The following is a 16,444-nucleotide window of genomic DNA, read 5'->3' on the forward strand; positions in this document are numbered from 1 at the left end:
CACATCCAAAAACCTTTCTTGCAGAACCCTCAATGAATCCCTGTGTGCTCATGAAGCAAGAAATGGCCGTGCCGTGGGGTACTGTAACTGCCACTTAACTCGAGAAAATGAGACACAGGTCATGTCCGATGTGGGCTCCAGAAAGGAAGCACCACTTAGACAGGAAAACAGCCACCAAGCGAGGCTGGCCCCCAAGTCCACAGCCGTGGATGTATCATTCAGAAAGCTGAAAGGGAGAGACCATGAGGCACACAGTGCTTGCTCTTGCCTGGCTGATGAACTACGGGCAGGATGCTTGGGGCCTCCTGGGAACAAGAAAGCTCTTTATGATGCAGACTTAGCGACAAGATGTTGTCCAAAGACAGCTGAAAAGCCAAGCAACCAGAAACGTGGAGAAATCCGCTCTCAAATCCTGCCACAGCATGGAACAAAAACAATAGGTGAGCTTGTCTGTTAGAAAATCCCACTGTGCTTAGATTCTCAGAAGGAGGAACCCTGTTTTCAGTTTCTGTATCAAATCAGTGCTATAAAATTCACTGTAGTCTGTTTCTTCCTTTTCTGAAGATGTAAAGGTACTGGGGGGAGAGACAGAGAGACAGACAGGGAGAGGGGGGGGAGAAAGAGAGAGAGAATGTGTGTATGTGTACATGTATAAACACACAGGTGAATTTCTGAGAATCTGTGTATATATAAGAATTCACATACACATGTCTGATGATTCGTGTGTATAGGGGTATGTAAACATGCACAGGTGTTTGTCTGAGAACCCGTATGTATGTGTGTATGTGTGGTGTATGTGTGTAAACATGTGCTTTTGTGAGAACCTGTGTATATATAAACACACACACGTGCTTGTCCAAGTATGTGTGTGTCTGTATCAATGCACACATGTACATGTCTGAGTATCCGTGTATGTGTCTGTGTGCCAGTAAATGTCTCTGTCAAAGTGTACTTCCTGTGTATGTTGTGAGTGTGAGTCTCTCTGTCTCACTGCAATGGGGTGAGCTATCCATGTTCCCTCTTCTGCCTGAAAAGTGAACATTAAGACCCAATACCTAAGGATGCTTTAAAAAAGGAAAGAGAAGCCTGAATAGCAATATCGCTGAGATTTCTAAAAATGTGGGTACCAGCTTTCCTCCCAGCATCCTCTGAGCTCTGGCGCCAATTTACAGTAAACAGCCTTCCTGCAGCATGGCATTTGAGAAGAATGGCCTCCTCATGCCAGTGATTCATTTCAGGAACGATGTCAAGAAACACACTTTGCTTGCTGAGCTGTCAAGCATGATAACTTCTCAGTTCTGGGAAAGTCAGGGCTTAATTCATTGTCTCATGTTGGGAGCCCAGTGGACCTGGCCATGGCACCTACCTGCTGTCTACAGGCAATACCAATACTTCTGCTGAGGCAGTGAATCAAGCATCTTCCTTTCCTTCCTGAATTCTGGGGCAATGCTCTCACGCCCTGCAGAGCACACTTACACGGCTGCTCAGGACAGAGGCTCTGCCACTTACTTTAACTGGTTTAGAGGAAGCAGGATTTTCTCTTGGAAAAATGAATGACAGAGGAATCATGTGATACACTTTCTGTGGCGATCTGGCCCTAAGGCTGGATTTGGGCACCACAGGATAAGAATGAAACTATATTTTATTTCCTATGTGGCAAAAGGCAGGATGTGAGTTTATCTGACTGTATTTCTTGCTGGTTCCTTGGGGCAGATGGTTTGACTCCAGAAAAAGATGGCCAAGAAAAAAACGGATTCCATAGAAATCAGAAAAGATTGGCTTCACTTTATAAGAAATCAGGGCTTAGCTTTTTCATTTCCTGTTAGCTTTCAGAGGTACCTAAAGCCTTGCTTAGTCTGTCTGTGGGGGAATTATATACACAAGAGGACATGACCAGTTAACCCTTTGTAGCACTGGCTTCGTGGTCTGTCACGTCAATGGTGACCTTGGGGGAAACATGTGCAGTTCTGCAGCTTTCTGGAGTGGAGGGAAGACTTCAGGAAAGCAGTTAAGACCATACTTGGTCTTGAATACAAGTTCAAGTTTATGCCTATAACCTGGGACTTCAGAACAGACTTCTCTGGGTAGAGAAAGTGCCAGACATCACCTAGTTGAGTAGTTCTTGCTGTTTTCTTTCAGTTTCTAGAACTTATGAACACCATCGATTCTTCCCCAGGACACTCTTTCCATACTGGCAACTCTTTCAAAGTCACCTACAAGTATGCCTTAGGGTACGGTGACATTCTAACCTGGGCTTGGGTCACCTCTTCTTTTACCTAACACTTTTTCCCTCTATTCAAACGATTTCAGGAAAATGAGAAGGCGGGGTGGTGAGGCATAATTCTATTCGTTGTGGAAGAGAATGAGATAGGCTGGTCCGATTCCTGATGAGGGACTGTAGAAAAATAACAAACACCCAGATGTACTTCCTTCCTTAAATGTCCTAAGATGTTGGGACTTCTACAGCAGACCATGGCTCTTGTTGATATCAAACAAGCTAATAAGTGTATAATATTTATTACATTGCCTGGTTCTTCCTATAAGCAAAACGAATATTAGGTTTTTGTTGGTACTGTTGAACGTGTATTATTAATAGTATATATTATCCGTACTATTTTAAAGTCACAGGTAGATACTGCTACCAGGCAACATCCCAAATTACCCACTTATTAATACATCTTTAGTGGATATTGCATTAATTTGCAGGAAGTAAAATAAAATGTGGCCTTCTCCCTTCATTAAGGCAACAAGTACTCTTTTCTTGTTGTCTAGGTTACTCTGCTTGAGGCCTGAATATTGTTTAATATTACATCTACATTCTTCCAAATTTGTGATTCCATTTCCAAACTGGAAAACAAATAAGGGAAACCCACCGTGCCGTTTGAAAAGGATTCAGATGTCAGTCATCTTTAAAGCTAACATAACCATAATGGAATCTAAGTATGAGCTGGCATGTTTGTCATTTACAATCCTAATGGCACACTTTCTAAGTCAGCATCACAGCTGACTGATATGTGGCTTAGGAAGACCATGGTTGCAAACACACCAAATCGCCAAGGGTCGTCTTTCCCATCAGCAGAAATACTCAGGAATTATCACAATTGAAGGAGTCATTTCTACGATTTTCATAAGGTTCATAGACCTCTGTTTGGTTGGGATACCACAACTGGGCCTAGTGGTAAATTCCTGCCTTTATTGTTCAGCAGATGTGAGCAGTGACACATTCAGAAGCAGATATGCGACATCCTCCTCAGCCTTGGCAAGAGAGAGTGTTGGGAAGCATTTAATGAATGAATCATGGCAGCCTCCAATAGACAAAGGAGACAATGCTGTAGAGCCATCTGTACGGAGACTGTTCTCCACCAGCTCATTCCCCAGGCGACAGGAGCCAGGGGAACGTGCTGTAGGCAGAATGGCCCACAGACACAGAGTGGGATATGACCATCACCAGGACTCTTTAAAGTGGAGCAAGCCCACGGATTCTTATCCCAATGCTTCCTTCACCTGCAAATATGTGTCTTGGGATGCATTTCAAGATTTTACGAGGGAGAAGAAGCCAAATCGAAGACAGCACACAGAATCTGAGAAGCAGCAAATTCAAATTAACAGAGCAATAGAAAAATTCCTCAGGAGTCAGGAGGTCAAAGACAAATCAAGGTTGTCAGCAAAAATCAAGAAGGCATATTCTACGAAGAGGGTTAAATTCCAGGACCCTGATTTAGTCAGGGCAAAAGGGCTGGTGGTGTCAGCAGAAACACCAGTCTCTGGGAGACAGCGAGATAGTGAAAGCCAACTCCCGACTTCCTTGCATCTCAAAAACTGTGCCAGCCTGGAGGAGGTCAAGGAAGCAAGAGAAAACCTTCCAGAGCGACAGACTCTGAAAAAGAAGAGACCCAAGCCCTCCCATCTGAGGGAGAAGGCAAAGGGGCAGAATTTAAGGATGAAGGTAGGTCTGCACCCCTTTGGGAAAACTAGGGTCCACCCAGAGGAATCTACACCAGAACCCACCAAGAGACGTAAACGAACAAGGTTACCTCCCCAGGGACCAGCCGGAACTTCCGGGAGAAAGTTCAAAACAGAACCTCTATCTTTTGTCAGTTCTCAGCCGCCAGAGAGGAGCAGCCATACTAAGCTCACTTGTTCAAAGGTGCCACTGGAACGCTCCTTAGATCAGACTCCTAATCAGGAAACAAACGACACCTTCAGAGCTGACAGCTTTTCTGTAGACAATCGGGGTTCTGAGCAGGGCAGCTGCCAACCAGTGGGCTGCGCTCCCAATGGAAGCCTATTAATGGCGCCTCAGCCCTCAGTCAGGGTTGCTGAGTGCCTGCATTCACCTCCTCTTCTTTCACCCGATCAAATGGAAAATGTGACTGGTCTACAAGGGGAAGTTCTTGGCCCTTCCCCAGCCTGTTTGGGGAATGGAGAGAATAGTGTTTTACTGTCTAAACACCCCAGGGGAGTTATTGACCATGTAGTAACGGTGTCCACTCAAGACACGGACCAGGACGAATTAAAGATCAATGAGTTAAACCAGTTTACTTTGTCCCTCGGCGACCAGGTGATTGGCACTTTCAGCAAAGATCACAGTTTGGATGAGAATCAAGCTTTACAACAGGAGGAGCAAAAACCAAGCCACGGACAGCTTGGAAGTGAGGAAAAGCCATTAATGAACACAGTCAGAGCATCCTGTGGAAGAGTGGAAGGCTGAATTATGGATGGGAAAGGGGCTGGCATAGGAAACAAGATGGCTCTCAGAGAGGATCGTGTGTCCTCTCCCACTGCCGGGATGCAACCCCACAACAGCCTGCCATTCATGGAACAGCACTGTCTTCCACACTAGCCAAACTGCAGCAGGAGGGGACAGACACCAACACTGCATCACGGGGGTAAAGGTGGAGAACCACCAGGGACATGGGCAGGGGTGGGAACACAGAAGCAAGCACTCCTGGAGAGGGATGCAAATTCTAGTGCAGCAAGTTAGACAACACAAATGGGCCACGCAGAAGAAAGGCAGCAGATACTGGGAAGTTCAGGGAAAGAGAAACTTGTACTGTGCTTTCCAAGCTCTGACAAGGATACAGTTTCCATTGAAGAGGTGAGTAAAGTCGAAACTGGCATGCTATAAAGTGAGGTAGATCCTCGAACTCACAACCATGGGCCTCACTGCAGATGCCTTGGAGATAACCAACCAGAGAGAGAGGTGACAGGGAACATAGGGAGGCTGCTGGGTCAGTGGGTGACACCAGGAGCTCCTTGCCTCTCACAGGAGTTAAATGCCATTCATTCTCAGACAGAAAACGGCGTGCCTCTAATTCTGAACAGAGAAAATGGAGCTGAAAACCCTGCTCAAAAACATCATTAGACACATCGCTTACTGGGGACTCTTACCCACCACTTTTGGAAGTAGAGTCAGAAACACCAAGCCGCATACCATTTATTTCCTGCTTAGGCTGTCTTCTTGGAGGATCAAAAACATCCCTAGCCTCTGTGGACACCAAACGTACTGTTCAGGGTGTAGTTTCTCAGTAATTCTTCATCCCCAGTGAAATAAAAGTTTGTAGTCAGCTATAGCACAGAAATCGAAGATGGAGCCTGAAGTATATTCCCTATAGTTGAGAGAATCAGTTCCTTCAAGGAACGGGATGATGGGAACTTTTGCCTAGTCCTGGAAAATCAAACAAAGACTTAAAAAAAAAAGACTCTCAAATGAAGGGAAGGTTCGACGAGAAGAGAACGTTTTGCATGTGACGTTTATTTTATGGAAATTGTTATGCATGTCTCAATTAGTGCTATTACAACCTTGCTTTCTGCACTGATGAGCACAGATTCATGTGCGCCTGATCTGTTTTCTTAATTATGGTGTAATGAAAATTCAGCCGTGTTTGTTAATTGTACTGCATAGAGGTAAATTTTACCCGTTTGTAATCGCTTTGTCGATAATTTTCTTAGATCTTAAGTAGGAGTCTTAAGAAACCTACTATTTCTCTAAGGGGAAATAATTGAGGATTTCAGGCTGACTGTAGAATTTGAAAAACCCTTTAAGTCCAGAAGAGGGCAAGCTCAGCTTCCTTCCTTTCAGAAGGGCAAACAGGTTTCAGAAGCAACACTGTGGCTGGAGAACAAAAGGAATTTTAATGAGCTTTATTGCCGGTTGTTATTAATATAAGTCTTTGAAAACCAAATAACCATTATCGCCAGTCTTCGGAGGTTTGATCTCTCCGGTCAAGCTTGTCACTGCTGTTTGCTGAGCACCCCTCCTTGCACGGAAGAACCAAATGTGCTCATAAACACTGGATTTAGCTGCAGTGGAGAATAACCCTTGTTCACGGAAAGTCACATTTACCTGAAAACTACAGGTCCACTCAGGCAGTCTATTACTGATACCAAGTAAGGTGTTTAGCCTGTGTATTCAGAGCAGGATACCAGAGTTCACATTGTGTAGTGGGGGGTAGGCAGGAGACTAAACAGAAACAAGTGTTCTCTGCCCCATCTTTGTATCTGCCCTGGCCTCTCTGTCCTTTTAGGTGCATTTGATATTTATTAATATTAAATGAGCTTTAAGGGGTTGCTCGGACACTGCAAACACTGCTCGGCGCCCACTGCGCTTCGCTTCTGTTTCCTGTGTGGATCTGACAGCAAGCAATGGAACAGTCTCATTCTGAGAGCCCTTCACCCCCTTTCTCTGTCTTGCTTGGAGTCAGACATCTCTGGCTCAGTTCTTGCCCTACCTGTTCTCAAGTAGCCTCTCTGCCTGGGCTTCACTCCCATACCACATGCTGGGGTCTCCCTCCTCTCCTGATACCACTTCACTGTGGGAAACACCTTGGAGGTGAGAGGTACACCTATCTGCTGTCCTGTATGGTGAGTCTCCTTTGTTCTGACTGACAGCACTCTTGGAGAGGGGGATGGGGCCATGGCTTTGTCTCTGTGTCTAACTTGCATTTTTTCCTAACGTCTCAAAAGTTCTATCGTCTCTGAAATGAAGGCTCCTCAGCCTTGTTCTCTCTCCTTGCCGCTGCCACCCACCAGTATTAACATCGGTAGGGGTGAAGCCTTCTCTTCCTCACTGGCTGCTTCTCAGAAGGCAGCAGAAGTGGCCCCTTGCACACTGTCACCTCTTTCTTAGGCTGCTTCCTTTGCAATAGATCGTAGGTTTCCGTTAGCCTCCGAATCCCCATGGCAACCGCACAAGTACTTGTTATAATCAACTGGATCACAGTGCCAGCAGCCCCTGGGGGCTGTTCTGACCTCAGAACCTGTGCTTCAGTTTCCATGCTTCAGATCTGTCTCTGCTGGGCACGCGCCGCTAGGGTGCTTGTGGAAGGCACAGTTTCAGGCTGCGTCGCAGGAATGCTCATTCTGAGCAATCTCTCCTTTCACACAGACGTGAGGCTGCTCAACAGCCAAAGATAACCCAGAGGTTTCTTCATGGACAGAGTTGCATGCGACCGTTTCAGTAAAAGATGAGAAACCCTTCGTACCTAGAAAATATGTCTAAAATATTATTCATTGTATAATTTTTCACTGCTTCAGTGGTAAGGTTTAAACGATGTACAATTTCTTGTCTAAGCTCATATTGCAGCTGCCAGGGCTGACATTGCTTACCTAAGTCAGCCTGGCTTACATGGCAAATTCCAGGCCAGCCATGATTACACAGACCCTGGTTTTTTTGTTTTGTTTTTAAAAAAAAACAAGACAACAAAACACACTTCCTTATGGTTCTTCTGTTACTGTCTGGACCTGCCTTTAGTCAGTGTCACTTAAGCCAGTACTGCAGACTTTGGGATATTGGGGGCTTGGATTGTGTCAGGAATTTTGAGAGGTAGTCTCGGTTGACTAGGAGGGAGTTTCAGAAGGGCGAGGGGGAGTAGAAAGGATGTCGATACAGTACTCATGTCTGAGATTCTCAAAAAATTGAATGAGGAAATGAAGTAGTGGGAGGAATAACACGGCATTATTCATTTACATCTGTAGATCATTTTATCAAATGCTTTTTGGTCTAGAGGTTTAACTGTCACTGACTTCAGGGCTGCCAAAACCAGCAAACCCTTCATCTCTTTGCTCACCATAAACATACATTTTTTTTCAGCGTACACAAATTCCTTCTCTCACCAGATCCTTATTCAGTGAATGCCGGTATTTGGATTTTGATATTAGCCCAAGTGTTATTTCCGGGACAACTTCAAGGACTCACACTCTGTCCTCAGCTTTCTGGTTGGTTTCCTTTACATTTTTCATGGAGTCTTCCTAAATCATGGCTCATAGTTCTAAATTTATTAATGCTTGTTTATTTAATCACTACATAATGGATAAAGCCCTCAGATTCATGGACAACATGGCAGGATTGAGCAGTAGACTCAATAAACTAATTGTTGAACTCTGAAAATAATCAGAGTGTTGGTCTCTTGTTGCCATCACCTTACCACCCACCCTGCTGATCTGATAAGGACCTTTGAGGGCATTGTAAAGACAAGAGAAAGAGCAGAACATCATCAGATGCAGGGTCAAGGCTGAGTGAATGCTCAATGTTACCAGATGCTTGGCAGCTCCACGGTTTAATGACAACTTGTCTCCATCTTTCTGCCTGAAACTAAAGCCAGCCTGTGTGCTGTGCTGATAAAATTCACTCCTTAGTAATACAACATTTCCATTAAAACAATCCCCCCTGTATATCAACATACACACACACACACACACACACACACACACACACACACACACACAGAGCAAATAAATCTCTTTACTATATTTGAAAAATTCTGGATAAAGTGATCGTCAAATTTATTTTCAGATAATTCTCTCAGGCTTCACATTGTATGACCTCTCCTCAAACTATTTTAAGTCATGCAATTTTTATATAAAACTTTCCAGACACCAAAATCTTAGACGTGGAATTGGAGGTCCTGACAGGAAGCATTTGTTTATTTATTCTACAGGCATTGCCTTTCTGAGCACTTACAGTGTGGTTCTGAGTTCTAGGGTTATATGAAAGAACAAAGCCAGACCAAACAAACAAAACGAAGTCTGCTATTATGGTGTTAACCTGTCAGTTATTCAGTTAAATTCAGTACAACACAGTGCTGTTTGATTGAGTGACCAGAAGAAGAGTTTATCCAGAGAGATACTCAGACCACATCCTGTGAGAATGTTCACTTTCCCTCTGAAAGGGTCTATGGACACAGTGGATTGGACAATGACTTGATTTGAGTGTGGCCTTGAACAAAAACAAAAACAAAATAAAAAAGACCCATTGGCCAAATCAAACCTTTTCTTTCAGATGTCTAAGTAGGGCCCTATCTATCTATCTATCTATCTATCTATCTATCTATCTATCTATCTATCTATCTACCTACCTACCTACCTACCTATCTATCTATCTATCTATCTATCTATCTATCTATCTATCTATCTATCTATCTATCTCTCAGACTCTATCTGTCTATGGGGGGTACTTTCTGAAATAGAAACAGCTCCGCTCGTCTGCTTCCTTGCTGAGGAGAGTTAAAACATTTAGGAAGAGTGAATCATCAAGGCTGTGGGTGAAAAGATAAGAGCAGATGTGCTGGTATGAAAAGTGAGAATCTTCGGGCATTTATAAAACAAGGAGCTCAGAACCTAGGCCACTGCCCTCCACTCCTTGGACCTGTGATGTTATGACCAGATCTGAGCAAATGGGAGATTGCTGTAGCAGAGACCATCTTAGCCGCTGCTGTCTCCCAGTGCGAGAGAGAGACAGTGCAGATTCACTTGTCAACCTATGAGTACACAGAGAACAGAGCTGTCATGGCTGCTATTGCTGGACTCAGGTTGCTGCTGAAGACCTCATCTCCTGGGGTCTCCTGCAAGTTTGCTTCATCATAGCCAACCAAACTGCAGCTGGGATAAGGCTGCACCTCTCAAATACAGGTCTCTCTGACTAACCTACTGTGAGCAACATTTCAAAACCAGAGAGCAACAACAAAGGCATCGAGCTGCTCAGACTTCCCCAGGGCCATTAGAGACTTGAGCACAGAAGGCAGGTCAGTCTTCCCACTGGTCTGTTCCAACACACACTGGGTGTAGATGTTTCAGACGTGCTCTGTGACAGGCTGTGAGACACCACACATTTTATAGGAAGAAACAAACTCACTCACTTCAGGACATGCATTCCAGCCCCGTATCAGCAGGGATGAGATGGGCTTGGGGATGGAATAGCCGATGGGCGGTCTGATGTGGTGATACGCCATATCTGCTGCTGCAGCGGCTGCAAAATAAAGGTGTGAATCTCACTTACTCCAGAAAGACAGAGAGAGACAAGAATCATCTAAAGGCAATGCACACGGGATTTGACAGGACCTCTGGCCTGACGTCCTCCCTTGCCTCTAAAGAAGAGTAGACAGTTTGTACTGTTTATCTTTATTATTTCCCATCCACTGGGCAGTTGGGTCTATGCAGTGAGTGGAGAGAATAAATGTAGGAGCAAGAGAACAAGTAGTTCAGGATATCTGAAGTATGCAGATACACACAACACTACAGAAAACAGACTGGATGAAACTCCACAGTGTCTGGCCACCAAGATGGTTCCGTGGGTGAAAATGCTTGCCACCAATCTGAGTTTGACTGCTGAGTCCCACATGGTGGAGAGAACTGACTCCTGCAAGTTGTCCTCTGACTTTCAAGGGTGCTCATGTGCACATGCATTCATTCACATAGACAAATAAGTATAGCAACAATTTTCAAGACATTACAATGTCATAAATGCAAGGTTAATGCACTGATGTTATAGTGCATGGATTATCACTGGACTGAACAGTAAGAAGGCATCTGTATCACTTTAGAATATATATAAATATATACCCACTGGAGCTGCTCATTGATCAAATCTCCTTGCCCTGTCTGGGAGCATGGCCTTCTAAGTCATGCTCCTCTCAGACCTTTCTGCATGGAGTTGTAGACTCCTGATTGCTTTGTATTTCTCTGTTTTCAACCACTGATTTGACATCCCCTGAAAGATAAGTGTATGGATTTTTAAAATTAAGTAGTTTTTTTGTATTAAAGTTTCATGGTAGATAAAGATATGAATTCAAGTAGTTTGGACAACCGTTCAAGGCAGGTACTAATAATGTCTAAGCCTGGAATGAGTTTGTCATTATTATCATTTAAAAATAACCCATCGTTGGCATGAGCTTTTGTTCCCAAGTCCCTCCTTTTGTCAGTATACATGATGATGAAAGTAGAAAATGACATATTATTCTTTGCTTGATGGTTAAAAATGCTGCGCACCAAAGGGAGGTGAGACTTTCAGATTACTCTACATCCTGGCTCTAGTATATGGTGAAGTAGCATTGACTTGCGTCTTACTGGCTTTGGGATAACACACAGTCAGTCTCTCTCCCTCTCCCCCCCCCTCTTCTTTATATCCTGATCACTGCCTTCCTTCCTCCCAATCCTCCTCCTCACACAGCCCCTTCCCCCTATCCCGTCCCCATTTTCTCTGAGAGCAGAGGCCCTGTCTGGGTATGCCTGGCAATCAAGTCTCTGAGGGACTAGGTGCATCCCCCCTACTGAGACCAGAAAAGGCACCCCTGTTGGGGGAACAAACAGGCAATAGCTTTAGGAAAAGACCCTGCCCCAGTTGTTGGGAAACCTGCAGAAAGACCAAGCTGCACATCTGTTACGTATGTGTGCACGGTGGCTCGGTCCAGCCTGTGTATGCCATTTGGTTGGTGTTTCAGTCCCCGAGAACCCCCAAGGGTCCAGGTTAGTTGACTGTGTCTTCCTGTGGAGTTCCCTGGGGACTTTTCTTCTCTGGGACCCTTGATTCTTCCACCAACTCTCTAAGCTCTGTCCAATGTTTGGCTCTGGGCCTCTGCCTTTGTCTCAGTCAGATGCTGAGTGGAGACTCTCAGAGGACAGCCATGTTAGGCTCCTTTCTGTAGGCATACCTGAGTATCATTAGCTGTCAGGGATTGGTGCTTGCCCATGGGATGTGTCTCTAGTGGGGCCAGTTATTGGTTGGTCAGTTCCCTTTGTTTCTGCTCCATCTTTATCCCTGTATTGCTTGTAGTCAGAACAAATTATGGTTAAAAGCTTTAAGGGTGGGCTAGAGTCCTTATCTATCCAATGGGGGGTGGTCCTGCCAGACTACAGGAGGTGGCCAATTCAGGTTTCATATTCTTACTGCTATAATTCTCAGTAGCACCTCCTTCAGCACCAAAATCCACATCTGCTGAACTCTGTTTATCCTAATCTCAGCAGATCCCAGTAAAGTTACTCAAAGTATCTTAAATTTATTGCTTTTTGGGTTATTTCTGAGTTAAGGCCTAATTTTACCAATTATAAAATTAATTTTCTGACAGAGCATGACAAATACAGAGGCAAATGCTAGCAGCCGAGCATTGATCTGAGAAAGGTTTGAAAGAGCTGAAGGGGTTTGCAACTCCATAAGAACAACAATGCCAACCCACCAGAGCTTCCAGTGACTAAGCCACTACCCAAAGACTATACATGGACTGACCCTGGGCTCCAACTGCATATGTAACAGAGAATAGCCTTGTTGGGCACTAATGGGAGGAGAGGCCCTTGGTCCTGTCAAGGCTCGACCCCACAGTGTAGGGGAATGTCAGGGCAAGGAGGTGGGAAGGGGTGGGTAGCTGGGAACACCTTCATAGAAGAAGGGGGAGGGGGGATGGGATAGGGGATTTATGGACAGGAAACCGAGAAAGGGGATAACTTTTGAAATGTAAATAAAAAGATACCCAATAAAAATGTAAATAAAAAATACTTTCTTTTCAGAAATTGAAAAAATAAGGGAATTAGAAAGTGTAAAATATTATTATTAAGAAAAAGACTTTCTATCCATAAAATGAGTTAAGCTGAGGAGTCATCCCCTCTGATGCTTTTTTTCTTTTAGGTTCTGGTATTAGTTATGGAAAGCAATTGTCTGCTTCTTTGCTGTGAGTCTGGAAAATCAATTACAGGTGAACAATATTTGTCAAAATGTTTGTTAAAATATTTTGAGAATTTCTTTTTCCCGCCTAAGATTGAGCCTATGTTGACATATGATTACAGAGTTCTTCTTTCATAAATTAAAGCATTAAGCAATTAAGCGTTTTCCATGTTATTAAAACTATGTGTTAACACATTTTAATGACTGCGTTTACTGTGATTTACTTAATCACTTCTCAATTTTAGGTTATTTGAAATTCTTCAAAGAATATTTTTAATGGGAATTTCTGTATATTATAGGTGAGACACTTATGGTATATTAAGGGGTGAAAATAACATATCAAATGACATGAATACTTTCAACTAGCTCACATTAATATAGCTGTGTTCCTAAACATCCGTTATTAACTGCGTTCTCACTAGGGAGAGTAAAGAGTGTTGTCACTGCCACCGTATCAGGGAAAAGCTCTTTTCAAAAGGCAGCTAGATGGTTTAGACTTCGTTCTTATTTATCAAAGCATCTTTCTTGGCTCAAAAAGTATGGGACTGAATCCCTTCATTGGTTGTTCTGAACTGTTTTTAGTTCCTCCAAGGATAAAGTAAGTCAGAGCGACCAATGAGACAGATGCTTGTGTTCACTAATCCTATGACTGTGCTGTTATCTGATGACTGGCTAGTGCGGATCCAGCTCCAGGACGTGTACAGAAATCAGTCTAGTGAGTGTCTCCCAGGGGGTGCAGAGGGACTGTCCTCAGAAAGGGTTAAACTGATGCCTGTCCCCAGCATCTCCTTCAGTAGCTCTTTCATGCTGGGAGATCAAACTATGAGAGTAATTTATCTGTTTCTTGGTTGTGTCTGAGAAGTCCATTTTGATGAGTGGTTTTTCGTTCTTCGTTGTTCAAAGCAGACCGCAAGCCTTTGGAGTCTCCTGTGCTCTACTCTTGGTCACAAGGGTTCTCATCGTCACCTCTACTTAAATGTGGGCGCTGTAGCTCCAGGGAGGTGGGGAGACTGCAAGTTGCCACTTCTAGATGGTTGGCCAGGCTTGCCTGTGGCAGGCTGCTCTGACAGCTGGGAAATTTCCTGATGCTCAGATCTGGGGACACAACTGTCAACCTATTCATTAAGTCTTTTCTCCGGTTCTTACAGAGAAGTATGTTAAATGATTTGTGAAAGTGTTGGTTTCGGCTTTCAAAAAATACTTTGCCATTTAAAGAAAATAGGTCCATATTTAAGAAAGAAAAAAATTCATTGTGCAATTAGTTTTAAAGTTCTATCCTGAGTACATCATATTATTGAACCAAGTATAGCTACTCCCAGACCTCTCTGCAGCAAAGAGTTGTCTTTCTGAACTGTATAGCGCTGCCCCTAGACCTCTCTGCAGTGATGGGAGGTGATGTCCTTCTGCACCGTTCAGTATTAAGCAGAGCATTATTGGGTACTTACATCATGAAAATATGCCTGAGGGACTGGATTTGCAGTTTAGTTATTTTCAATTAACACAATTTTAGATTGGAATAGCTATACTCAGCGGTCTCCATATTGAACTGCACTGTGCTTCAAAATAGCTTTTCCCTACTCATATTATACTGAGTAGTGAGACTTAAACATGATATTGTAAGTCAGCCCTAAGAGTCTCCTCTGTTAAGAACTCAAATTGTTCCATGTCTATCAACACCTTCCCAAGAGACGACATGTATATAGTTCATGAGTGTCATCTCTGAAAACAGGCCATATGTAGATGACAACTCTCCTCCCAAATTCCTATAGCAAAAGGTACTCATGGGGCTGTTGAGATCACTCAGCTGATAAAAGCCTTTGTCACACGAGCCTGGTGACTTGCGTTCTATCAACAGAACCCATAATGAAAAGACAAACCGGTTCCAAGAAGATGCCCTCTGTCCCCAACACGAATGCCAGTGCTACACAATTGTACCCACACACATACACACAATAGTAGCAAATTAAAAGAAGGCTTGGGTATTCTACAGGTGTAACAGTATAAGTGGAAACCCGGTGTCATTATTTAAAACGTGGTAAGTGAATGGGTTAGTAAGAAATGAATCACTAGATTCGCCAACGTTTTCATGTTTGGGTTTTAAGTTCTACAATGTGGCTTTCCTCATCTACCTGCTTCTCCTTTGTGGAACGTGTTGCTCTGGACACTGGCACAGATGGGCTCTGTCTTGGATCCTTCCCAAATACTCCTGCAGCACCTCACAAGGCAGCGACACCTACTGAGTCCCATTTCACTGCCTGGTTAATTATCTGCCTCTTTGTGGCACTTTCTAAGGCCAGTGACTACATCTCTTCCTGCTTCTGACAACAGGGAATAGTGTAGTAACTGGCAAAAACCAACATTAAAACGCAGCGGACTGAGCAGATAGTGATGGGAGGAGTCAGAATGATATTTGACCAGAAGTACTTGTTGGACTCGGAGTTTTTGGACTCCATAAGCATCTGTGGAATGGGTGAAAGGATGGATCAATGTTAACAATTAGTAAACTCATTATTATGCTTCAGAAGAAGGCCCAGTGTCTAGCACCCAGTGGCATTGTGGATGAATATTATGTCCAGTGGGCTATTAAATTCCAACACAGCTAAGTGAATTGTTAAGACTTTGTGGCAAACCCACCCACTATTGTTTTATCCAAAGCCTTTGGGGAAGGCTTTTGCAAGCATCATGGCCATAAGGGAATGCCCTTCACAGGGAACTGAAGGCCTAACAATGTGTCCAGCATTGTTCTAAACTCTCTGCAAGAGCCAATTAAGCCATTTGTCTCAGCAAGTGATAAGTTTGTTAAGCATGGGCTTCAGTGGGGAAGAGACAGTTTGATGGTGACAATTACCGGCTCAGGGACTTGAGTGTGCCCTCACTATAATGTGACATCTATGCTTGTCCTAACAAACCCCGCAATGCAGGACTTAGTCCTCACTGACATACATCAGCATGATGTCGTCGCTCCTGCTAAGTGTTAGCTAGCCACTGTTACTTTTAACAACAAATCTAAGAGTTCAAGCGATTCGTTTTAATTTGAACCCAGAAGGTTAGATGTTAAAACACCATGGATTGTTTATTTCTTTATTTAGACCATCATGGGTCTGAGGTCTTTTTAAGGTTGTCTTTGGGTATGAATAGAAAGTCAAACGTTACAGTGAGTTATCTCGAATGTCAAGGCTACCAACAGCTCATATGCAGTGTGGCCCTGTGGTAAGAGTGGCATTGCAACTTTCCATAATAAAATGGGTCATCTAGTTCTCATCATTGTATAATTGTGTACTGCATTCTGAACTCCCAGTGCAATCCATCACTGTCTTATTTTGTAAAAATTAAACAAATATTCCTATTGTAAGGAGAATTAAAAGGTATGGGACATGGGCTCTATGGGAAGAAACTCTCACTGTGAACATTAATAGGCTTGAGTTCAAATCCCTAGCACCCATGTAAAATCTATGCATAGCTTAGTATGTAAGCAACACATGCTTACCACCCCTGTGTTGGGTAGGGCAGAAA

General features: G+C 43.7%; 2 protein-coding genes across 5 annotated transcripts in view; one reads left to right on the plus strand and one right to left on the minus strand.

The window, feature by feature from the left end:
* The window catches only part of Tnni3k (TNNI3 interacting kinase), a 267,980-nt gene that overhangs the window by 60,893 nt on the left and 190,643 nt on the right, over positions 1-16,444 (minus strand). For all 3 annotated transcript variants that reach the window (XM_087620881.1, XM_087620885.1, NM_181769.1), the window contains 1 exon segment: positions 10,137-10,246. In XM_087620881.1, the coding sequence (XP_087477007.1) occupies positions 10,137-10,246 (110 nt within the window).
* The window catches only part of Lrrc53 (leucine rich repeat containing 53), a 31,873-nt gene that overhangs the window by 5,929 nt on the left and 9,500 nt on the right, over positions 1-16,444 (plus strand). The window contains exons 3-4 of one of the 2 annotated variants that reach the window (XM_087638467.1): positions 1-440; positions 3,207-5,928. The exon at positions 1-440 is cut by the window's left edge and continues 73 nt beyond it. In XM_087638467.1, the coding sequence (XP_087494593.1) occupies positions 1-440; positions 3,207-4,711 (1,945 nt within the window). In that variant the 3' untranslated portion in view covers positions 4,712-5,928. Of the gene's footprint in view, positions 441-3,206; positions 5,929-16,444 lie in introns of those variants that run through there. The other variant, XM_087638470.1, reaches the window with a different exon arrangement.

The sequence above is a fragment of the Rattus norvegicus genome, chromosome 2 (genome assembly GCF_021556685.1).
Source record: "Rattus norvegicus strain SHRSP/BbbUtx chromosome 2, alternate assembly SHRSP_T2T, whole genome shotgun sequence".
In the NCBI taxonomy this organism is placed as follows: domain Eukaryota; kingdom Metazoa; phylum Chordata; class Mammalia; order Rodentia; family Muridae; genus Rattus; species Rattus norvegicus.